Source organism: Lepisosteus oculatus, chromosome 21 (assembly GCF_040954835.1).
Source record: "Lepisosteus oculatus isolate fLepOcu1 chromosome 21, fLepOcu1.hap2, whole genome shotgun sequence".
In the NCBI taxonomy this organism is placed as follows: domain Eukaryota; kingdom Metazoa; phylum Chordata; class Actinopteri; order Semionotiformes; family Lepisosteidae; genus Lepisosteus; species Lepisosteus oculatus.
The window spans coordinates 12,447,317-12,473,819 of NC_090716.1; the positions used below are offsets into that span (position 1 = coordinate 12,447,317).

General features: G+C 38.3%; 2 protein-coding genes across 2 annotated transcripts in view; both read right to left on the bottom strand.

The window, feature by feature from the left end:
* The window catches only part of abtb2b (ankyrin repeat and BTB (POZ) domain containing 2b), a 49,540-nt gene extending 30,274 nt beyond the window's left edge, over window positions 1-19,266 (bottom strand). The window contains exon 1 of the mRNA XM_006642457.3: window positions 17,933-19,266. Within this exon, the coding sequence (XP_006642520.1) occupies window positions 17,933-18,800 (868 nt within the window). The 5' untranslated portion in view covers window positions 18,801-19,266. The remainder of the gene's footprint in view (window positions 1-17,932) is intronic.
* A 3,021-nt stretch (window positions 19,267-22,287) lies between these two features.
* b4galnt4a (beta-1,4-N-acetyl-galactosaminyl transferase 4a) overlaps window positions 22,288-26,503 on the bottom strand; it is a 161,455-nt gene continuing 157,239 nt past the window's right edge. The window contains exons 19-20 of the mRNA XM_015338450.2: window positions 26,289-26,415; window positions 22,288-26,056 (exon numbers count right to left, since the gene is read on the bottom strand). Of these exons, the coding sequence (XP_015193936.2) occupies window positions 25,942-26,056; window positions 26,289-26,415 (242 nt within the window). The 3' untranslated portion in view covers window positions 22,288-25,941. The remainder of the gene's footprint in view (window positions 26,057-26,288; window positions 26,416-26,503) is intronic.

Genomic DNA, 26,503 nt, shown 5'->3' on the forward strand with positions numbered 1-26,503 from the left:
AAGAAATGCAAAAACAGAAATGTTCTGGAGTGTGTCTGACATAGAGACCAAGAAGCTTATAATGGAGACTAAAAGTGAGCCATTGGTCCATCTGACATTAATGTTCTTGTTCGGTGAACATGAATCAATCAATCATTAATCAATCAATCTATCCTACACTGTTCTGAAACCTGTGGAGATTTTGTCCCTTAAAGACCATTTCCAAAGATTTCCATTGAATATATTAAATTTTTAAGGATTACAAATCCATTAAGAATTATGGATTCTTATGGGAATCTTTCACTAGTAACAGCAGAGCATCACATACTGTAAATGGCTGTCCGAGCAGTGATGCTGATCAAATGTAAATGTTTGAGTTGGGATTAGGACAGAGGCTAGTTTTTGGCAGTAGGATGGGGTACAGCAGGTTTTAAATAAGTGATCAACTCCAAATCCCAGTGGAGAGAAATGAAATATGCAAGCATCCCTGTGGTGTCAAGAATTCAATATAATTTTTATAAACTGTTACATTTCCTCCAAGATCCTGAAAGTACCTGAAAACAGTGAGCTGCACTCAGGAAGCTTTTATTTTTATGTGACATTTTCAAGTGTTTAGTCCACCAGCAAACAGTGCAATACCTTGTTAACCAGACGGGGGAAAAAAAAAACAAATGTGTGAAATACCCAGTGTACCAAGCCAGGAGGGGTCAGAGTGTGGCTCTTTCTAACCAGGGGGAAATATTCAGCCTGTCCTTTGCTGGGAGCCAGCTGGAAGGCACAATCAGCACAGCAGCAGGGTGACCCAAAGGACCCATTCAAACACAAAATGGAAAAAGCAGAGTGCTCTTCTGAGAATGTCTGCTACATTTCTTATAAAATCCCCATCCGCCTTGCCTATAAAACCATACAAACAGAAGTTTTTTTTTCTTCAGTCAGAGTGGTTACTGCTATAACAAAGTTTACATACTATAAGCTTCCAGCTCTGGTTTCCTTCCAAGGGGAAACATCCCCGTTAAATGTATTTCCTGACATCTGAAGGGAAGGAAAGGTCGAATAATTGTTTGTATTATTTTGAAACAGCCAATAACATTAAGGGCTATTTTTGTAAAACTCAGAATGTATACCTTTTTTGTTTATTTAAGTTTTGGGCTGCTCATTACAGAACACGAAAACATGTTTCAGAAAAAATCCATGTCTTTAGATATTAATATGTATACAGCAGTCCATCTGATCATGGCTGTATCTGGGGGTTATTAAAATAAAAGTTGTTCACAGTCAGGGGGGTCCATTGTATTACAACAAAGGACTATACTGTAAACAACAAATACAGTAAAAGGTTTATTATAAATAAGGAATATATAATATATTATTAATATATTAAAAATAAAAATTAATAATTCATTTAATTTATTGAACACCCAGAGTTCATGATCTAAAATAGCAGGTAAAATCTTTATTTGCAGCCTGATGTAGCCTAGACATGCAGCTTAATGTTTCCCTGAGTTTCATTCTGTGCCCACCGTTGTCTGAGGCAAAAAAAGAGGTGAATGTTGTAAACTAAGTGATTACTCAACTTAAGAAACTAAAACATATAAACATATCTTTGTCATGAAACATAACATCAAGAAATGAAGGGATTCAGAGACTGTAGAGGTTTCTGTTAGTGTTCCCTCCTTTCTAATGAGAAGACCCAGGGAAGACGAAAGTCACCTTCAGTGGGGAAGAAGTTCTGCTTCTCACAACTGGGGCAACTGCTGACTCCTCCTGCAAACAACCAGCCCTTAGCAACACAAGGAGAATCTATTTATAATCAGACCATCTGTCTAAACACAACTTTTGTGACAAACCTGTTTATTCCCTTCCTTATGTAGAAGAATATTTGCCCAAGGCCTGGTTTTCCTTATGCATATGGCCTTGTGTGACTCTGTTACACTTCAAAATAAACATCAGCTCCTCAACGTAAGACGACTCCAGGAACAGCCTGAGTCTAAGATAACACCCCTGCCATTGCATTTATGAAGGATGTTTGATTCCTATTTGTGTTTTCTTAAATTGTGTGTACAGTATATAATATTTTTTATATACAGTATATACAAGATGACTTTGAATTGCAACAATTGTTTCAGTTCTGATGCATGTGTGCTTTATGTTAATGCCTCTCTCCAAAAATAACACTTATTTATGGTGTCATGATTCCCAAGCTGCTGTTTCCCTCCCATTTACAGTGTTATCAAGGTAAATTCATTAAAATTCAGGAACATTTTACCCTTATTCCATAAGGATATACCCCACTACTTTAGTGAAAATAATTTGGAATAGTTCTGTGCAATATAATGCAAGTTATAATATGAATATATATATATATTATTTTCAAGGTCATTGGGTTGCTCATGGACAGTGACCTAACCCAGCTGCAATAACATGGCATTTAAAATTCTTTAAAATACGTTTTCAGGCAGCACCTCCCTCATTGTCACTCTTGCAAAGGATTTGCTGTTAAATCTATTTGACCCTGAGCGCATCATGAGCAGAGGTTTTCTGGGTCAGTGGCTAGTGAGATTACCTTGGCTCACCCACATGGTCTTTTGGTTAAGAGGCAATGCAAAGGATCTGGTGGATCACAATAATATGATATCCCTAATCTTGCTCAAACACCAATTGAACTGGCATAGCAGGCATTTCCCACAGCATGTTTATGTTTGTGGTCTGCAAAGTCTAGATTCCATTCTCAAACAGGAAAGGGTCTATGTGGAACAGCAACAGTAATAGAACTCTCCTATACCCATGTTCCCATCTGTGTGAATTTAAAGTAGGTTTGGCTGAATGGTTACACAGATTTTAGTATTTTTTTCTCAGAGGTGATGGCAAGACTTTATAGCCACCTTGAACCTCAAACAGCATGGAGGGTGTTTCCTGTTTTGCAGACTTTTAAGTATGCTGAATGGCTCAGTGTTGCTGGAGAACCATGGAAAAAATTAATGATGTGCTAGTCAATTTAAGGTGGTTGCCACCATCAGACAAGTGTGCTAGAAACGTTAAGAGAAACAAAGACAATATTTGTTACAAAACGTCTGTGTAAAACATTTCACACTGACCCATTCAATGCCCATACCTGTATATGTTTTGCTCAAATATAAATATTTATACTTCTAACATTTCCTACACTCCAGTTAAAAATGTAAGAGATAATTATCAAGAAACTTCATAACCATGAATGGTTAGCAACTGCACAGTTATAACGAAGTTTAAAATATTCCTTAGTATTCCAAATTACATACACAACAAATGTAGAAATTACTGTAAAATACCCACTTTAGGAAAGCACAACATCTGCATTAATTTTATCTGGTTTGGGGATTGTCGTATTTCCTAATATTTCATAATTGTAACTTGTAAAAAGTTTTCTTTGTGCAATAATTAGGTTTTGTGCCAAGACAGTGAAGACTAGATTTTGGAATAAAGTGAACACCAAAATGCCCTCAGATTCTCTCAAATCATATTGTGAAAAAATCTTCCCTTTTAGCCAGTGCTACAGTACAAATGTTTGTCTCAATAGCAAAATAAATACATAAAATAGGAAAAATAAGATTCCTTTTTCTCTGAAGCCTTAACTCCAAACGCAGTGGGTAGACAATAGCAGCTATTACCAATCCCACTCTATTAAATGGTTGTCTGGTTGACTTCCTTTGTTGGCTCCACAGTTCTCTGCAATACTGGGAATAAGTTCCCAAGCAATCCTGTAAGCTCACACTAGCTCTGCCATTTAAATCACAAAAGAATAAAGATGCAACACACAGCAGTGGTTAATCAACATAACAACTCCCATGTTTCTATACAAGAGTCACCAAATACAGTGGTGTCGTGCTGATAAGATTTCGATTTTTGATTTATACAGTAGCACAACATTTCTTTTTCAGAGTGAAGAGAATGATGTATTCTAACTTTTATAAAGTTTAGAAATTTAGAGACAATACAGAAATGGTTTAATTTTGATTCTACATTCTCAGTTCTAAACACATGATACATTACTATACAGAATAGAGGTGCATGTTTTCTGTGACTCTAAATGGTCTAATAATGGAAAGGAAACATAATTTTCTCTACTTAGGCTTTACAATTCATGTGAAGGGAAACAGTCTTAGAAAGTATTGTGCAATGCTTTCTTATGTCTCTAAGAACTAGGTAGAGAGAAAAGAAGTAATCTGAACAAGCAATATGATAGAAAATGCAAGTGAATTGTACAGATGATATCTTTTCTGCATTAAATGACCAATTTATCTCACTTTCTGTGGCTCAACTTTTTAATTAATGGCAAAGAGCCAAGGGGCTGCTTTTGGAATAAATCAGATATGTTCAAACTGCAAAGACAGACAGTGGCAGAGACACAGGCACATGCACACAAACACACAGGAACCACTTGTTCTTATCACCAAAGGCTCTCTTTTACAGTCAACCAACACCAGCCCCCCGCCCCCTCCTTTCCCAATTAAAACAGAAGGCAATTAATGTTCTGTACAGGGCTAAAAACACACCATCCGGAAGGACTGGAAGATCAGAGTCAAATAGATTCACTTCCTGCCCTTGTCCCCATGTGTGTGCCAGCGCAGGAATCCATCTCACAGAGGGGTCTTTCAGCCCGACAGCGATACCAACACACAGGCTCTATGTGGAGAGAATCAGGGCTGCTAACACACATAGCATCATGATAAGCAACCTCAATGCAATCTGACGCAACAGGCAGAAATCAAGTGGCACCCTTAAGTCATAATATAAAGCTTGTAGTAATACATAAGTCACAATTTGTGTTTTGACATGGCCAGTTGACCTAAAGGGTGTCTCGGAGTGACGTAAAACAAACTTTCCAAAAAAAGGTTTAACGTGCTGAGCTACATTACGTTATTGCTATCCAACAATTCATGATCATTTCAGAGCCTTCACCACAAGCATAGGGCGCAAAGCAGGGCTACACCCTAAAAGGGATGCCAGTACATCACAGTGCCCAGAAGCACATAAGGACAATTTACAGACAGCCGTCAACCCAGCAGTTACTGTAAGTGTTTGGAAGATACAGTAGGAGGAAACCATAGCACCTGAAAACAAACGCAGAGAGAACATGTGAACAACCCGGTCCAAGACTGAACCCAAGGCCCAAGAGATGTGATTGAGCCACTGTGCCCTCACTAGAGCTAATGTACCGCAGCTCTTGTTCAGATGAGGTTTATGTGACGTGAGTTATGGCTCGACAATTGCCTTCGAGTCTCCAGATGCACATATTCCAAGTCTTGAAATCTGACAAAGTCAACCCAATGGACCTCTTCAGAATCTACAGTGAAAAAGTTCAGGACACAAATGGAAACTACTGGTAAGTGCAAAGTTGAAAACAGGTGGCTTTTTTTCACAAATCAAGCTACATAGCCATGAAGCTGATATCCTGCCTTTTATTCAAGAAATGGCTGAATAAGATCCTTGGCTCTATTATCCACTGGCAACAAAATTATATAGGTGGGCCAAGTGACCTGACAACTATCATTTCTAACATTAAGCTTTCTCTGGCTCATTCTCATATGCCTTCTTTTAGCAAATACATTTTGCAAACCGATTTCTCCGTCTCAAACGGGTTATTTTCACACGCCTGACACTTCCTTTCACAACCAGCTCAGCTATTTCAGCAGCTTGTAAAGTTTAGAATAGCTCATGAGACGTAACGATATGTTTTCAATTCAGGTTTTAGAAGTTTAAAAGCCTGTCGTCCCTATGTTACTGTGGCAGGTGTTCCATGTCTTGTTCATTTGAACTGGGAATTCCAAGAGAAAGACACACAGCCCCTGACCGGGCATCAAACAGGCAGCTGCTTACAAACTGTCAGTGTTCAGCCATGCATTTGGCATACTAGAAAACTAAATTACTACTGTATATTTCTTTTTCTTTGCCTCCCACATTTGTACATTTTTGAGAAGCCGCCTCCTGACTCTGGCATACCCAATACAAAGATTCCTTTGCTGTTCTCAGGACCATAAAATAATTGTTTCAATTTCGGCGCTCTGAAGCCAGAAGACGTCTACATGGTGCTGTAAAAGTTAGTGCTGCTGTCTCCAGTCCTGCGGATCCTTTGCTTTATTCCAGACTGAGCTGGTTTGTAGAGTTGGTTTGAGCTGGTTTGAGCTTGTGTGGAGTTTTCATGTACCCTGCTACTTTCACATGGCTTTTCTCTAGTTGCTCTGGTTTTCTACTACCTTCCAAAAACATGCTGGCTAGGTTGAACAGAGTCTCTAAATAGTCCCAGTGTGTGTACCCAATAAGGAACCAGTTTCCTGCCCAGGGTGGAGTCATGACTTACACCCTGTGTTTCAAGGAGAGGCTCATCAGTTGTCACAGGCTTTGGAAGGAATACATTAATTGGCTTTCTGATGATGGATGGATAAAAGAAGTATTTTTTTAGTAATGCTAAATCTTAATGATGGTTTTATAGAATTACAACTTGCAAACTTTGATGCAAAGCTGGTCAGATGACAACAAACTACTCCTAAAATAAGACTGACACCAATGTCACCAAATACACTGGCATTCACAACACATTTGTTCCAAAAATGTCTTATTCTACAACAAAAAGTCCCTGCTCTTTATTTAAGTTTGATAAAACATAACACCATTTCATCAAAGGTTTATAAATATGCCCCTGACGTCTTCCTGAGAAAGATTTCATACTCTCTACTCTTCAGTTTCAGTGTGAAAACTACAGCTATCCCAGAGCAAAATAACAAAGTGACTACAACATCTATGTTAGAGCAGACAGTTTGGGAAGAAGGTTAATTAATTTCTCATGATATATCTCATGGAGAGTGTCACTTGTTATAAAAATAAAGGCTCAAATTACAGAAAATCACAGAGGACCAGCTATATATAGCTATGTGTAGCAGGCTTTATTAGGAAAGACTCAACTCTGCTGGTAAAAAGGTTGTTTATCATCTCAAGAACACATTCCAATTCTTTCTGGTTTAATGAGAGCAGATACTGTACATTTTTTACCACCGAAGCTGCTCCATTGTGATCGTAAATCTTAATCACTTTCACCTGTTTTTATTATAAATCCTATACTTGATGTTTACATTTTGGAAGTACATATTGATTGCTCTCCTCATTTTGTACATTTTTTCTCAATTTCACTTTTCACTTGATTGCAAACATGATGTTTAGTTGTTTTGTTTCCTTCCCAGACTACATACTGTATTACTTCTCTGATTCAGTCCTTAAACTTACTATGCTTTTGAATCCAAGGAATTCAATAAAGAAATTACTACTGCTGTACATCTGAATTTGATTTAGCAATATTGTTTTTGTAAATTACTGATTTTGTCTTGAAAGGTAATTAGGGTATCAATTAATGTAAAATAATTGTTACATAAAAAGAATTTTAAAAGTAAGGGACGTTCACATGTCACACTGAGCATGTGTAATTCAAGGAAAGTTTACACCTTTGGCCAAGACTCAGATGTGGAAAGATCGTTTCCTTCTGCAGCACACTGAAGTTGCATTCGCTACATGAAACCACATTCAGCGCCATCTGGACACCATGACAGATGAGCAACACCCTGGACACTTCTGAAACGAGCTTGTGTGATCTTTCCTTGCCCAGGGTTTCTCAACCTGTGTTTGAAGTTGTTCCCACAATTCTGTCCTAAAACAGCATCTCAGGCACCCCCTTTATAATGCAATATTATTATTATTGCTGTTATTATTATTATTTAGCAGAACAGTCAAATCATGTTTTTGATTTTTTTATTTAACATGATGTTATATCTTAGCAAACTTTGCATACTTCTCAAAAATTTCAATTCAGTCTTTGCACACAAAACGTATTCTTCTTCAAACTTATTATGGGCTAAATTGACCCCTCTGGTTTGTAACTGTTCTCAGGATCTTAGGAGTATTTTTCTAAACACTCAATAATATTTACATTAAAAAACTAACTTCAAGAGGGAAATTATCTAATGGCATAGATAAACTCTGTTTTAATCGCTAAAAAAACGAGACTTTTTAAAACTAAGATTTCTGCCAATTTATTTTCCTAAATGTTGTGAAAAAATACAACAGCTACAAATTAAATTGGTATTCAATGGATTCCTGATTGAGTCAATACAGCAGCAACAGCATCTCCATACCTGTTATATAAGTGTTCATGAAGTTTTGCGTCTGACTGAAAGAATAGTATACCACAGTATTACAAATTTAAACCTCATACAGCTGAGGTTTGAGCCTATATAGAGCTTAAACAGATAACTGAGCTCAGTATTGAATTGTCTCTCTTTGGATTTCACTGAACGCCATATGTATTATTTATACCACCACTTTAACAAGTTACACCAACTTTGAATCAAAGTAAAAAATGACTTCTAACAACTTGTCTGCCTGAGGAAGACACGACAACTTCAACTAAGGTCTTGAGGCAAGTCTTACACCTAACAGACATGAGTTCATCTGTAGCTTGCAGGGCTAGTTAGGGTAGAATACATTATGACAAAAATACACAAGTAACATTCCTTAATTTTACACAGTTAGCAAACATTTAAAAGTGCAGCAGCTGAAGTCATGTGCACTGCTGTGTACTTCAAATTACTATACACACAGTAACAGCGGCATCAGAGTTAATATTGGGAATGATATTCAAACCAAACATCCACCCAGAACTTTTGTTTGTTCCAGAAACCGTATCTGAATTCCCTTTTAAATGACAGCCTTCAAAAACAAACTGCTCCAGCACTACATTTTTTCTCACGCTGGGTTATAAATACATGCACACCAGCTTATGCTGTAGAAAATTTGGAAGCCTTTATAAGTTGTGACAGGGCAGCATGTTTGCAAACCACCAACAATTATGTAAGGTTAACTTGCCAAAGACATGAATGCTAGCCTGTCACAGACTGTGCTTGTTCTCACAATTTCAAATAGAATGAAACAGGTCGCTTGGAACTGAAGAATAATTTTCTTCCGTTTATGAACCAAAAAGCCCTAAAGTCTGGAAAGCAAAATAAACCCAAACCTGGTGAGGAAAATAAGGCCTGCTATTTTCCATAGTCATCTCCACTCTTCCAAGTGCTCCTCTCTCCTCCTTGCCATATCACATTATCTAATTTTCAAATTAGTGTAGCTATCCAATCATCTAGCACCATACATCCACGCCTGTTGTATAATAGACTTCTGCATGACTGACTTTCATTAGACCCAGCATGATTCACACGGCAACACTATCAGAAAAGGGTGTGATAAGGGTGCTCCTGTTTGTTTTTGATGTTTTCTTGCAGTTTTATTATCTTTATGTCAGTACTGTTCAACTACATACTGTATGTTTGCTTCAATACAGACAGAATGTTTATTGTTTCAAATGTCCTCTTTAGGGAACTGCTAATGTATTGATATTGTGAGAGAAAGCTTGAACTTCTCATCTAATATCATTAGAAACACAGCATGAAATATTCTCTTCAAAAAGGCTGGGCAGCATTTAGTCTGAAGCGAAATGCTGAGTTGGTTACCATTGTGGTCCCTGTGGAAATCAATTATCTATGCTATGTTTAGGACCAATTTAGCATAGTCTAGCAGGTAAGATTTAGTCTAAACATGGTTACAGAATATACTGTTTGATTACTTCTGTGAAGAAAATGTAGTCATTAACTGAGGTTCCAAAAGATTCAAACAAGATGTCATCAGTTCTGACTCAAAAGAAACTGATGACAAATAATAGAAGTCAGATCCCACTCAGTTCAATACCCACTCACTCAAACACTAACAGTGTGGGTCATACTGTCATGAACGTTAGAAATGAACATGGCACATCAGCAATGTTACTGATCAGAGGTTGATCTTGATGTAAAATGTAACCTAACTCACCCCACATGTTCTTGATTTCCAGGGTTGTCATCCATGTTAAAACAACAAAAAACAAAATCTGAGACTTGTGGAGAGCTCTTACCTTTAGATTCACTCTGCGCACAGTTTATACAACAATCAAACAGTTCAGATGTGGTCCTGACTAAAAGTGTTTTCTTAAAAAAATAAACATGATTAGGGAATGTTGCAACTCTAATAGCACTTTTGGGGGCAATGTTCAATGTGATATAAATGTTTTGAATGAAATTTGCAACATTTTAACAAGCAGATTTACCTAATTCCATACCTTTCAAACCTTAATTCCAAAATAACAAAAATGAAACATTTTTCTAATTTCATATATTTTTTTTAAACCAAGCTACCAGAAGTACTCTCTAGATGAAAAAACTCGAAATACCCATAACAGCTCAATTAACCCTTAACCCAAGTATTTGTCTAAAGGAATATCTCGGTTCCTGTCACTCATTATTAAAACAAATTACATTATCCTGGCTAAAGGGCATTTATGTTCACCTCTACTTGTTACAAAATGCACTCATTTCGGTCCTTTGATACATAGAAGGATAGAGATGAATGGTGTTTGCTTTACATAGAATATTTCAAGTAAAACTATTAGTCAAAATATAAAACAGCAAAACATTCACCAGCTGAAGAAGTTACTATGTGATACTGCAGGCTGATCTGCTGCTTCTGTAACAAAAATTGGTTGGCAAAATTAATCTTAAGTTCCCCTCATGTACTGAAGTAATAGAAAAACAATCCGCTCTTAGACAAGAGCTCTTTCTTCCAAGGATATAATATTTAAATTGTATCATCCGATTTAATTTAGAATTTGAAGTCAGGCAAAACTTGTTTAGGTGAGCTGACAATCTAATTCTGATGTTAAAGGATAAAAGTAAGAATACAGTTACTCTTTAGCAGATAATAAGTATGAAGAGACTCCAAAACAGAGACACTAATTAATGCACCTAAAAAAATGCACCAGCGCAATAGTGTGCTCTCATCCTCCATTACAGTCTATGAACAAAGTATCATGGGAGTTCTGTCCCATTTGAAACATGACTAAGTCAATTTAGCTAGAAATTGTGTGGAATGTATGTTTGAGTTGTGTGACCTACAACTGTGCTGTAATATTTTTTTTTATGGAAAGTCCACTAAAATAAAGAGGCCCAAGAGTAACTGACCTTATCTTGTAGGTCCTCATACATTAAAAACACAGCACAAGCAGTTAAACACAAACCCTCCAATATGATAAGTCTGGAGCATGGACCATTTTTACAAGGCGCAGTATCATCTTGGTCTTGACAGAAAAGACTGGGAGATTTAATCAGAATTCACAGTATGGGGTAATTAGTGAGAAACCCTGAACACATCTGTTTCCTTTTAAACTAATGACTCTACTTTCAAGAAAAAAAAACGGCAGTGATGCTCTTGTGAATTATTACAAATTATCCTCCAGATACATGTACGTATGTTTGCTCTTCCTATGATGGACTGGTGTCCCATCCTGGGTGCAGTCCTGCCCTGTGTGCTGTTGCCTGCTGGGTTAAGTTCCAGCTCATTATGACTTTTTTATTCAGGATAAAGTGGTGTACCTAAAGGAGATGGATGGAAAATAATGCATGCCATAGAGAATTTTTTCAGGAGCACCTTCATATTACATGCTATTCAATATATTAAGAAGATAGAAATATTAATATTCAAAAAAGGATCTTTACTTGTGAGTTCAATATTTAAAATATTTAAAAACTGTATACAGTATATTTCTGTAAATTAACAGGTCATAACAGTTTTTATTTAATAAGAAAATAAAAAGAATCTTTTTAAAAATCTATTCAAGTAAGGCCAATTACTTTTACTATCTTCTTTTTTTATTTCCACCCTCTTTCTGCAAAACAGATAGCCTTTTCTCTTTATTAGAGATTTGACAAACTTTAATCCATTTGTGTCATTATTGGCCATCTTCCCATCCTGCCCCTGATTTCCTGTCTAGGTCTGGTTTCCATGGATATGGTAGGATCTGCAGTGTATGGAGCCTTGTGCAGCTGGTAAGGCCTAGGCCCATTGCCCATATCCTGGTACCACATGTAGACGGTCTTTTTCACCAGTTATAGCTGCCTTGGTCATCCATGCCCTTTAAATTAATTTTATACATCATCAATTGCTTCTTTGTAAAACAGATTTAGCGCCACGTGGCAAAAAAGGCACTGGCACAGGCGAACACAGGTGTTTCAGCGGGATCACAAAACTCACTGCAAGTCTAGCGACTTAAAAGTGACTCTGCAGATCTCATCAGTAGAACACAGACCTATGTTAGGTTTTCATTCTGAAAAATTCAGAATGAAACAGTCAAGCAAGCTTCATTTCTCACATTTTAAATAGAACTTGTTGCTTAATCATTCTGCCCCATTGCAGACTTTCTTGTTGTTTAAAAAACTGTTCCAGATATGAAAAAAGAAATACTTCATAGTGCGCAAACTATGCAATTACAGTACGTAATTTTATTTTAGCAGCTTTGGAAAATGAGTTTCTGCAGTCACATGTTCAGCAGTTAATTCTCTGACAATGCTGAATTTATTCATTACAGCTTGTAGATTTACAGTTGCACCATTAAATGCCAACATGGTTAATATGTGAAGGACAGATATTCTGGAGAACTAAAACATAAAATAATAATAACATCAAACTGAGCTTCACATTCTTGGTTAGATTAGATGGTTTCTGCCCAAAATAAAAAAACACAAAATGATGACTCATGCTATTATCTGGTAAAAGGAAGTGTGGAAATATGAAAACACTGAGTTATTTCGGGGAGGAAATGTACTCCATTGGGAGTTACAATCCAAGATAGCATCACCTTGTCTTTAAGAGTCCAAGTTGATGGACTGAAACGAACAGCCATTTATTTCCCTGCTTAAAAGCCATTATGCTTTAATCTCTTTTAGACTTTGCCCCATAAGGAATTATACTGTTACAGCAGAGAGATCAAATCAAAGGGAAATGGATTACCCCAATTTATACTGTACTACAGAGTTTTAAGGCTAGTTTTACTTAACCTTACTAAAAAAACCCAACCAGTATTAACATAGTATAATCAAAGAACTGCCACACTGTACACTACAGTACTTCAGAGTCACAGCTAAAAAGATTGTGTTTGTTCTTTCAATCTACTTTTCAGAGTGGAATTAACATCTTGTTCCTGGGTGGCCAATCCATACTGACACATCTCCCCACTCAGATCTCTTCACAATACAATACTTGTCAATTTTAACACCAGGCTCCTCAAATACACAGTTTTCGTCGCAAGTTTCTCTTACTAACTGAACTACAAAGTCCTATCTTCTCCCACACTGCAGGTGAGCTCTTTAGCAACACAGCTATTTAAGTACAGAGTATCCCAAGCAAACACTTTCTGTTCTGCACTGCTGTTGGTATAAAGGGGTTCACACCAACACGCAAAACATGGGAATTTGCTCACTACAGTAAAGGTCCAGTGCTACTTTAAATGAATTATCTTTAACAAGAGTTATTCACTTGTAAAGCCTGAAAAGGCACAATCTGTTATGCGATGGGAGCCTTGTATCTGTGTTTTTCATACAAATTAGCATAATCCCAAGGAGTGATCAACAACCAAACCTGCACAATGGGCTAAATAACTGTACAGTCTAGTTCTGTATCTTGGCTTCCTAAACCCACAACCGCAAGTCTTTGTTCTCACAGAGATTACTGTTCTCAGTACTTTGCATTCAAATTTAAAAATCTTTTTGTTAAAAGATGAAGATTTTGCAGGTGTACATGTTTGTTTTCAAGGCCTTAACAGCATGTAAGAGTGTTCTTCCAAAGAGTGACAATTATGATTGAGATTTTTCTTTCCAAATTTAAAATATTTGTAAAGACGGCCATCAAAAAATGAAGGAGAGCAAAAAAAAGAAAGAAAGAAAAAAAAACTTGTTATTGGAGCCATAGATGTAATTTTTGCCTTAAAGATTTCCAGATGTTAGGCTGTTCCGCACATGAGAGTGGAGCTTTTGTGCAGCACAGAAATGCTTCCAATGCTGAGAATAAAACCCTGCCTTATTTTCAAATACATGCAGACAAGAGCTTCAGACTTTCCAGAGAAAAAGACAAGAGAAATAGTCCAGAATATACAAAAATTAAAAGTAACTGAAACCAAAATGAATCAATGATTTTTGTTCCACAAACTTCAGGCTTGCTTTTAAAATCCAAGAACTATATCATTATGGCTAAACATTAGGGAAATATCAGAAAGTGTTTGAAGTCAGAAGTGGAAAGATTTTATCCCAAAATGCAACTCTGCCTGTCAGGTGTTGTGAATTTGTACACAGATATTTTTGGGATTCGCACATTTGATGTAGTGCAAACATATTTTTCACATGAAAAACGGATGCTTAGGAAAAGGCTCATGCCTTATATGACATACTGCATCGTGAAATCCGTGAAATGCTCATTTCAAAGGCGAAGTGTTGACCCAGTTTATTCACTGGAGCATCTGTGGTGATATGATAGTCTCTGTTGTGGAGTGCACATCTTGCAGTCATCAATGCTAATGTTTTCAATACAAGATACCGACTTTATGACTTGCATTATCTCTCCCTGTGTGATGTTATGTACACCAAGACAACTTAAAACGTAGACGAAGAGACTGCTTCACTTACTGCAGATCAGGGGATAGAGAGACTGTTTTAGACATACTGTACAGTACTTCACCTACTGTTCCTTAAATTATTGTGTGGTACATTTTTGCACCTGCACAATAAACCATTATGTCCTTCAATACAGTTTCTTTCAGGGTGTAGTATAAGTTCATGAACCTAAGGACATCTAAACATGTTTTAAATTTGTATGTCTGTAAAAGCTTCTTCAAATGCATTAAGTTCCTATGATTGTCGATCACCGACAACAAACTCTAGTCATGCTGTACAAGTAGTGGCATTCAATCAATAAACTGTGCTACAAATCAAGCTCGTCGCTAGGAATAACATATCCATAGCACTGCACACCTCTGGACCTGAAGGAAGTCACTACACAGGAATACACACACCAATCATTTTTATCAATTATCATTTACATTCAATGAAAAATTTGCATTCTTAGCAATAATTTGGATGACAAAGTTAGATAAAGTTTTTTGTTTATATGCATTTGTCCTTTATCGTAATTTAACAATACTGATACACAGAAGAAACAATCATTTTGGATTTGGATGATCTGTGTGAATTAAACTCGAGATCTGTGAAACATGATAGAATAAAGCCAAGAGAAAAGAGGAAAAATACATTTAGGTTAATATCCTCCTAAGCTAGTGTAGATTTTTTAAGGAGGAGGGCTGTTTGCTGTGCTAACAGTTTTAATCAGAGTTCCCTTTGCATAATGTAAATTAATTCTTACATTGAGTATTAATTAATATTGCAGCAGTTCACACACTGCAGCTGATGAGTAATGAATTAAAAAGTGCATAATGCCTGCTAACCACTGTAGTCCTGGATTCTTTGCTTAACTGCTCTGCCTGCTGTGAAGAGCCAAAAAAGAAACTATTCAAGTGTGACTTTTGTTTAAAGTCAAAATGCTATGCGAAAAATAATATTTTATGATGATTTAAGAAAGTACTCTATATCAGAAGAAGCCACGGTGTGTTTAAAACAATATGCTATCTGTTTTTTTAATGATCCCCTCCTATTGTTTTTTTCAAATAACATTACCAATATTCAGGTTTATCTACCGGTATTTGTCTTGTTCTGCTGAGAATACTTATTTGCTATGTAGTTACAGTTAGGTGCAACATTGGGGAACATAATTCAAGCAGTTCTTTCTTTGTTTACATGAATCCACTTGCATTTTGTGCGCAGTGCTTTTACATCAGATAAAAGTGATTTTTAAAGCTTGGGACCTAAAGATATATCAACAGTTACTGTAAAACCCAGCTATACATTTTAGACATCTGCTAATAACTGTGGGCACCTTGACAAGGGTGTTGTGCCATTTAATCTATAAGATACTGTAACTCGGTTCTGACGTGTGTGTATGCTCCTTATCCCATGTGCTCAGCTGGGTTCAGATTCAGTGCCGCTGTTGGCCAGTGTATGACAATGAACTCTGAGACATGGATGTTGCACACAGACCATGGGGATGCTTCTACCTGTGCAGTAAGACAATGCAGCTTGGTAGCAGTTGATGCTGTCATATATCCCTGTCCAGCTTGCTATTTTTTTGGGTTCCTCAACTTGCCATGTAGCACTGAACGCAGGGTTCAGCTAGGTACCCATTATCAATGAGATCAATGAGAATGCAATGCTCCTTCAATCATTACCAACTACCCTGTAGGGGGCCGTGTCACATGATAAACGACTCCGACAGTTGGGCATGTTGAAAGATTGTGTACACAGGAGTTCATTCTACCCAGGTTATGCAGAAGCAATAGCAGTAAAATAACTTGAGAAACAATTGATAAATTGAAATACGGTGGATAGCAGACAGATAATGATTGTCAATAACCAAGTAAAGAAAAACTGGTATGCAGTCGATTACCATCAAGAACATGCAAACTCATAAAATTAGCAATTTTAGCCCCCACAACATATCTCCACTAGAAGATATACTGTATATTGATGTCTTACACATATCTCAGTAACTACTTTGTGGTTCCTTCTGTATGCAAGTACAAAATAACCAAATGAGATCTAGTACTGCAATTGCAGAAAATAGCACCATTTACCAATATGTGCCCGTAATCCACATTGAGCCACCAACTAGATACAGTATGTGACATAAAACCATGATGTTCCCATTTCTTCCACAATGCTCTGTTCACGAGGAATGACAAACACCCAAGATGAAAGCGTCATGGAGTGAAATAGGAGACCAGGACCCCCATGTGGGGTGACCAAGGGGCAGCTGCAGAGGTGGAGATGGGGTGGAGATGGGATGCAAAAGACGTGCAAGAGAGAGAGATGGGGATCTCGTAGGTATTTCTAGGGTTTGGGAGATGAATGGATTGTCAGGAGCGATTGCTAATTACTGACAGCTGAGTCTGATTGAGCTTGGTTGGTGTCATCCCTCCCGAGCTTTTGTTATAAATTCCATTTGGTTAGATGGTCAAGTTGTGACTTTGCAGAAGCAGTGCCTCTGGGTTTGCACGGATGGATGACCACACCTGACTTGATCAAGGGCTCTTCCCGTCAATTGGTAGAAAGGATGAACTGTGGTGATGGTGAACAAAAGGGCTCTGAATGCCCTGTCAGCATCACATCATCACAGTCCCGACAACAACATTCCCAGTGTGCATTCCCCTTGAAGTGGGACTGAAACTGGTAATCCTCCATAACTTTCAGCCATGCAAATGTCACGTCTGCATGTGCAGATTCACAAGCACACATTTCTTAACACTGTCACAATTCTTTATTATTTCATACTTATGGGGGTATTGAGGAGTGTGAACTGAGATCTCAGATATATATTTTCTACTGGCACAGGATGAATATTACTATTAGAGTAAAACAGATTATTTGGTGAGTCTTGCATCATAACCAGGGAAGAAAAAAACATTAAATAAGCTATTTAAAGGGTTTCAGGACAGTTTGCTACTTTTGACTACTGTTTTGGGATAAGTACAAAGCTCTAAACGCTATTAAATTAACATTTCCAGGTTTACATATGGGTGCACGCATTAAGACGTACTGTAAATCAGTACAACGCCGGGCAAAAGTAGACGTACTGTATGGAATATATTTCACTAATTTCAATTGAATCTTTCGTTGATCAAGACCCCGTAATCTGATAGCGAGTAAACACATGAAAAAAAGAATGAAATCAAAAGAACTAAGTTATTATTATAGTTATTTTATGTCTGTAAATATGAATAGTTGAATAAATAATTATATTTTCTGATATTCGTCCTACACGTCAGTGAATCAAACTAATGAAAACAACTTATTAGCTTATTTTGAAAACTATTTTTGTTCAATGTATTACTATATTCATTTTTCTGTCACCTTTTCACACAAAACAAAACTTCCAAACCTATGTTTGTGAATACAAAAAAGACTGATCCTACCGTTTGCGTTCTTCCCACAGATGAGATGCTCGTAGGGCTGCAGGAGTCCCCAGAGCTCGGCATCATTGTTGACAACCGCCTCCAAAGCCTCGGCCGTGACTCCTGTGCCAAGTGAAACTCCATCTGGACTCGGCTGCCTCTCCCCCATCAGCACACGCGTCCCCACCTCCTCCACCAGTCCCTCCATGCAAGCGGCCAGGCAGATCGCCGCGTACTCGTGGATGCGCACGGAGATGCGGGTGTCCACCATCCAGCGGAAGAAGCGGCCAACCGAGAAGGTCAGACCGCATCGGGAGGACTTGCCTTTCCGCAGCCACTCGCCTGCGCTCATGCTGTACAGCGAGATCGCCTTGACGGTAGCCGAGACGCAGCTCTCCGCCAGCGCCCAGCTCAGCACCAGGCGTATGGCGCTCTGCACCTCAAAGCGGGTGCAGCGGCAATGCATGACACTGAGCCGCTGGGCTTCTCTGGAAATCCGAATCAAAGCCCTTCGTAGGAGAGTAGAGAGCCTCCGGACAGCCTCCTGGGAAAACGCTGCCCCCTTGCCAGGTGTTTTGCGCAAGATCTTGCCCACTTCGTCGTCGGTCCAGGGGAATTCCTCCAACTCCGGGAGCCGGGGACATTTGGAGAACATGTCCTCGGGGTCTTCCGGCAGTACAGTATTGACTGTGTCCCAGCTGTTATTTCGGCTGTTCATAGACCCTGAATAGTACCACCAGTTGCCCCGGTGCGGAGCGCTCATGAACGCCTGCGAATTGGATTTTGAAGACGAGAGGCTAAGAGACTTACAAGAGTCCCCTGCTCCATAGCCCGAATCGAGAGTCAAGTCCTCCAGGGTCTTTACGGTGGAGCTGCACATCCCTGCCATGACTCTGGCTAGACTGAATTAAGTGTCCCGGCTGCTGCAGCTAATGACACTTCCAAAGAAGTGTTCAGCGGAGTCTGTAAATCGAAAAATGCGCAAAATTATCCTGGTATACGTTTTCCAAACAAATATCGTTCACTTACGTTTTGTATGTGCACTGCTACATTAATATTTCAGTTTCGGATGTTTTATGAATTCACTAGGCTAATGCGCCGCTCCTCAACTTAGTACCTTCACTGATTGCGCTTCAGTCCTCTCCGTTTTCCAACTTTCCCTGCATGTACTGGAACTCACAGGTTTATAAATCCAAAGAAAGACAGGCGGTTACTTCTTCCAGGGAAGTGTGTTTTGATCCATGTGCGGGAATTCATCAAATCTACACACTCGTCCGTACGATAAGCGAATTTTTCCATTTGCCCGATGGCTATTTTTTAGCAGGAAGATCAGCGTACGCACGGACTGAAGGGACCTTTAACTGCACCGTGATCTGTAGCTGCACACGGACCAATCAGCAGCTCACCCCGCTATATCAACCAATCACCCCAGCAGCCACAATAGGAAAAACTTCTTTTCTGGATCTGCTCCTTAAACCAAGAGCTTCTCGTGTTTCAGTAGCTTCAAAACATTCATTTTTAATAACAACACCATTGTAGGCACCTACTGAAATCAATGTAAAAAGGAATGGGCGCAAACATAAAGAGTGTAAACCTTGAGTATGAAATAAGCTGGCCAAATCACTTTCTTGCAAGAGCAGGAAGTCTAACAAAAGTGGAACGGCTGTCCAATGAGCTCAGGACTCCAAGAAATGTAGTTAAAAGAGCAAAAATAAAAGGGGAGATAACGAAAAATAACAGTTTGTACGATTAAAACAGGACATAGGACATCATGAGGAAGTAGTGAGGAAATAATGTTTTGTCGAGTACATTAAATTGTTTTTTTTTACCTTACTATGCAAACTTAAAAAATATGTATTTTTTAGCGACATGGACTCTCAGATCATTTTTAGCTTTAGATTATTTTAAAGCAACTACTTTTTTTTAGGAAACATTTTTGTGTAACAATAGAGGATTAATTGAACATAACACGACTTAAAATATCGACATGATGTTGTTGAGGAGATCTTTACAAATAAGTATTTTGGGTATTCCATGAGTCATGATTACCAGTTCATATTATTTGTAAAAGTTTGTATTTTACAATATTTTTACAGTATTTTTGTATTTTTTATTTGTAAAATTTGAGTACAATAGAATGCTATAATGCTGTTACAGCTAACAGAGATGAGGTGTCATGATAAACCACTTCAAACAACACTGAAAAGTTAGTATTACGAAGGCTGAATAAACTTGTCTGAATACAGAGTATTTGGAAATCTAAAAGTGGCAAATAGCAAATAAATCACAAATGGTATAACTTAAAACAACTTAATTTTCAAAGTAGAATTAGATGAATGTACCAACTTAAGTAGGAATTGTTATGTGATGATTTTTCTCTTCTTTTTCAAAGTCCCTGTGAAATATTTATGCTTTCTGGCAGAATAAATGTCTTGTCAACCATCCATGCTGAAAAATGAACAAACTATGAAATATATTGGAGAAGGGGTCCCCCATGTGGTATACTGGAGAAAATTATACTGGAAAAGTTTTCTACATTGAAGGCTTTATTAAGATATTGCCCTCTATATTGCAAGAATAAAGACTCTATAATAGCAAAGTGTTTTTACATCTCATAATCTGTAAACTCTACATGCTATTTCTCTTGTACTGGCCATCTGGGTTATTCTTATACATAGTTTAGATGTAGAAAAGATGGACTTTTTACAAGTGCCGCTTGCCCAGTAATGTGCCCTCTGTTGGAACTGTTAGATATGACAGCAGGATCACATCATATCTTCTCAAGCGCTTTGAGAAGCCACCTTTAAAGGCGCTATATAAAATAAAGTTTATTATTATTATTATTATCAGTAGAACATCAGCAGTTCAACTAAATCCGGGCCTCACAAACTGCCTACCTGCTGTATTGCTCTCCTGGCCCTTCCACGGCTTGCCCCTGCGACATCCGTGACCGAATGCTGAGCCATACCTTGACCCCGCGAGCGGCGCTTGTTCTATTTCTGTTTCCCGCATCGCTTTGGGCCTTATTTCTTCAGTTCTCCTATTCTAGTCGCGTGATGCCACTCCTGACATCCGTGCCTGTGAGCGGGTCGTTCCTGGCATCCGCGTGCGAACACCTGGCTTTCCTCGGGTTGTCACTCCCTGCATCCCTGACAGAATGTTGAACTTATTTTTTGCCATTTCTTGTTCTCGGGTTTTTTGTTACTTTCACGCCCTCTCCATCTAGAGGGCGCTCCTTCTCTGTCCTGTTCCTAGTTTCCCTGTGCTTTTCTTGTCCTTCCGGTGTGTCCTTGTGTGGGGCTACTGTATAGATTTCCAGGCCTCTGTTTGCGTCTCGCTCAGGATTGAGGGTTCGGATGTCTTGAGACCAGGTCACCTCTTCCATGGCCTGAGGGCATAGGTTTCTCCCCGACCTCGTCTGACCCCCTGAGCCCGGGCTAACCTCCGTGTTGCCCCTATTGCCGCTACACATTGGGTCTTTACTGCTCTCCTGGCCATTCCATGGCATGCCCCTCCGACATCCATGACACTATTAGCTGTGCCCGTCATATTCTGTCTGAGATAGTCTGCTATTGCATGATCTACCATGTCCATATTCTACCACTTTGTTGATTTAAGTTACTTGTTTCACCAGAGACTGACAACACACTGCCTGTGCACTCAGAGGTTACTTCAGATCAGGAAGAGCTAATCAATTATTTCCCTTTTGAACATGAGATAGGTACATTCTCAGTGCCTCAAAATTGAATAGCTTTCTGACTTTGGTTCAGTAAGAGGAATCATTTGCTTACTTTGCATAATTAGTACGTACTGAATTTAGTGCTGATTCCTGAGTTTCACAGTGTCCTACTGTTACATTATTTTGAATCATGTGTATCATCTAAAGTTTCAATAAATTAGACCTTGAAGTGATAAGTACTGTAATTACGTCCAACTTCCGTAAGCAAACATTTAAATTTAGCAGCCAAGAGTACATAACAGAGCAAGAGCACACAGCCACAAGAACTGATGTACTACTATGTGCAATGGCAAATATTTTTTTTAAGGAAACTCTTCAGGTTACTAATATGCCAATGAAGAATTGTGAAAAGCTGCTATTCCTTACAACCACAGATGCACATCTGTACTTCTGTACTTGTTAGGACCTTCCATTGATTCTTGTTCTAGTATTATTTACCATACTATACACTGCAAAAAATACATTTAAAGTTATTCTGGATGAAAATAAGCCCAAAACAATAATAATAGTGATTTGCTATGTGTGGATCACCTACCTGATTCATTACCTCTGCTTTGGTCTTCACAAATGTAGCAATACCTGTACACACATTTTTTTTCTGATAGTGTAGTGAAGGGGATCGACATCTACACCAAGGTGAAGCTTTATCTTAAAATTTTATTTAAAAAAAAGACAATACAGTACATTCTGAAAACTCCTGCTACAAAATAATTTCACAGAAATTACCCTTGGAATGTATATCCCTGTCTTTTTAAAAAATAGGCAAGGTCTGAGCTGCAGAGGTTTGACTGGGACAAAGCCCTGCTATAGTGACTTTAGAGGAGGGAGACAAGCTGAACTGGATTTACCCCACCACCACCAATTTACAGGAACAGGCTTAAATGGAGCCTTTTTCAGATTCAGTAGGATTTGTTTGTCACAGATATGAAAATCCTCATTCTCCTTAATTGAAGAAGAAACTCTCCCTGATAAAACCAATGACAACTGTAAGATGTTTATTTTTTTAATGTAAAGAACATCCATAATCCTTTAGGCCCTGAGGCAATCAGGCATCTCTGCCATTCAGCTCATTAACTGATCTGTTCCTTTAGTTTCATGATTATACATTTGCTGTATAATCAGCAAGACACTCAAAGTTCAGATACTGTAAGAGGCCTTATTTCTGAGTTTTACCTCAAAAATTAATTGAACGTACATGCTTCCTGTTTACACCAACACATTTATTTAATACTACTTTTTACTTAAAGTGACAATCAAAGGCACATCTTAGAATCCATGAATACATCTATCTAGCATGGGAGAGCACTCTGTGTTCCACAATGTTGAGATTAGCCAGACTACACTGTCTGTGTTTGTGTAGTTCCATGCCCTGTGAAAGGGGTAAAGTATCAAAGCCTCCCTATATGTGTGGTTGGGTAAGGAGCCCAACGACCATGCACGTAAGAATTAACCACAGAAAGCCCATCGAACCTAACGTGTACAGTATGTCTTTGGGAGCTAGGAAGAAACTGTAGCACCTGGCGAAAACCCCTTGTAAACACGGGGGAAACATGTAAACTCTACATTGACAGGTGCTAAAGGCAGACATTTTAGGCAGCAGCACTTATCTCAATGCCACTGTCTTGCCCTCCAGACTATGTCAACTGACACAAAAAAGAAAATAAAAAAGAAACCATTAAAACTGAAAAATTTAAAACCAGATCAGTAGTATAGTAGTTTTATGAGAATCTTAGTAGAATTTCCTTGAGAAGTTCTCCTGAATCCTGGGTATTACTGATGTAGATACAAAGTCAATATTAAATTCTTAAAAGAGAATGTCATTATGAATTAGGTGCGCAGTGTGAAACTGCAGTGTAGCAAGGTTATGGCTGGATAATGGTAGTAAATGTGTTTATAGGAGAAAAACAGTTATTCATAAGAAAGAGCTGATCCATGTACTGCATGAGGTGGGGGTCACCATAAAGAAGATATCTGCTTGGCCCCTGACACAGACAAGAAACACTCCTCTGCTGTCACTCTTTGTCCCAGCCCTGCAACATAAAATAATGAGAGTTTCCCAGATATCAAGTAGTTCCTTTTCTTGTAAACATTACAATGTTTGTGTCTCATTCTATACAAAAAAAAAACCTTACAGTCCCTGTACAATCTTCCTCCCAGATGGCTGGCTTTCAGAACAGCTTTTTACAGATGAAAGCATTAACACCTAGCCTGGATTTCAGTATAACTAAAGACTCTTAAAGCTATTCTTTTCATAAATGTACTAGTGTTAGTTACAGACTCAAAATCTAAAATGTATTTAAAATATTGAGTTTTTAGACTTTAAAGATATTTTTAAAATGTAAAACTGTTTATTCATATATCTCTGTTCTCAGAGTTGGAATCATATTTTTTTGTGTTAAGATCTGCTCAAGGAAAGCTCACTGAAATCAAAACTTGTCAATGAAATGAGTTCTCCCTTTTGTGAAGCAAAGGGCTTGCTCCATCTATTTTGGGACATAACTACTGTACATACTGTATGGCATACTGTACTAGGAAACCAGAAATCAGATTTTTGCCTTAGACTTGTTCAACTACTTGCTGTAGTTGAACAGCTGTAGTTGCTGTAGAAATTATCCTACTGTATGCAGTCGGTGCTGGCTCATGTATGAGCTCTGTCATTGGCTGACTGACTAGGACAATTGGCCAAGTGCCACAAGGCCAGGTGGACTTGAGCCAATCAAGATAATCTTGGCTTGCTGAACACCGATGGCCCCAAGGACTTACTGGGTACCTGTGAAGTTTTCAGTGGAATTTTGCTAATTGATGGATTCTCTTGATCAAGAATCCTACAACATGAAAAACTACAATATGAAAATATGTGGGACCTGCAAATGAAAGACTGCACATGGCTCTAATACATGCTAGTTCCTGGAGAAAGTGTGCACTGTCTTCACCTCCCCATGGTGTTGTGAGGTGGTGTACAGTAGTAAAGAAACAAAATTTAGTTCATCTTCAGTTCCAATTTGAATTACTATAAAAGAAAATACATTAAAATAATATCTTGCAATCTAAATAATCACTTGGTGAGAAAAATTCAAGTTTGTGCAGTTTTAAAATAAATATTCTAGGAACTAGTCCCAGTCTAGCTAGCAATCTATTTAAATATTCATTTTTACTGCCCTCTCCAATGACCAAATAAGTTCAAGCTGTTATCCAAGCCTGACCCATTCACACCTACTTAGTGCAGTGTTGTTTAGTTTAGTGTGCCAGTCCAACCCCAGAATCAGCAGGATTAATATCTAAAGTAGATATATTTGGTTTTCAAGGGCAGTGTTCCTCATCCATAACCTAATGCATCTTTGTCCCTACTGCTTCAACATCACTACCATTAATACATAAAAAACATCTCAAGCTTGCCTCACATACTCTGCATCTGCATTTCAGAGAAGTCCAAGAGAAAAATACAGTAATCAAATGGCCTTCAATAAGTTTCCTTGGCAGGAGCTGTAGTGTTCTTTTATCCATTGGATTTTGTACAATGTATCAACAAAATGATGACCAACATGGTAATCATATGGGAACAACCTACAACACATTGTTTAGCATATCTTTCAGCTATTGACTGGAAAAAAGTGATAAAATTATGTCAAGGTAAGTCCACAAAACCCAAAATCAAATACAGTCATGGACACCAAAACAGCGCAAAACAGATCCCTGTATTCACAGATAAGGGCCTTGATACACACATCCCTACAACAAATATATCATCACCAGAGCAGGTCTGTAATGGGAGGCATATATGAAGTGCATAGGGCAGATCCAAAAGGGTCTTCCTGTACTAGTGCTTTTTTAAAGCCTGACCTCTTCTTGTCAGAAAGGGATTCGGTAAAATCCCTTTATTGTTCGTTCATTTCCCAGTCATAAAATCACAACTAAACCTTTCTTTAATGATTCCCTCCTGGTGCTGCCTAAAACTAGGATCTATATAAGAAACAGTTTTAAAGGCCCCAATTTCCTCTTAGCAGTGCTACCATTCTTCTCAACAAATACAAAAAAATTCAGAATCGTCCACTTTTAAAATCCTTTAAGAATTAGACGTACTTCTGTTGAGTACTTGTTAAATAACTGAAAGCAGCCAAGAGAGAGTAAGTCATCTGACTCAGGGTGGCAAACAGAACGGCCACTCTCTCCTTGTCTTCGAGTCTGGGAAAGGGGTCCTTAAAGGAACTTGGTAGTCTCTGAAAAATGCCCACATGGCACTGAAATAGGCACCCAAGCTTCTTCCACGGCAGAGCTGAAGCACCTCCATACGCTATGCTTTGGGGCTCTTCTTCATCTGAGCGTTCCACATGCCCCGTTTGGAGTGGTAATAGTGAAAGAAACTGCGCAGTCTCAGCCTCTCCACTTCCAGCCCGTTCTGAAGAACTCTGTGTGAAAGCAAAATGAGATCATGAGGATTTTTCACACATCTGTAAGCAGCCATAAAGGTGAAAACATGAAAGCTGATGAAGTACAGGGTTTAATACAGAGTTAAGAGAGAGTCAAATGTCAGGTAAAATAAAAGGAGACTTTGACATTTTGGGACACTGGCCTGATTTGTGGCATAACCTCGATTAGTGGCACTGTTCTCAAAACTATCCCATTTCTTATTCAAAATACCTGTCGAGGAGCTCCCAGTCCTCGCCTCCCCACCGATCTTTGAACTCCTCTGTGTTCATTCCTCCTATCTTGTCAAAGTCCGACTTGTAAATGCCAAACAAGCCAAAGCCATTAACTTCCCAGTATCCTTAGGGAGAAGAGAAGAAAACCAGGGTCAATTATTTCTTCTTTTGAATCTTTTGATCTTGTGCTGCCTGCTTGGATTACCCTGTCAT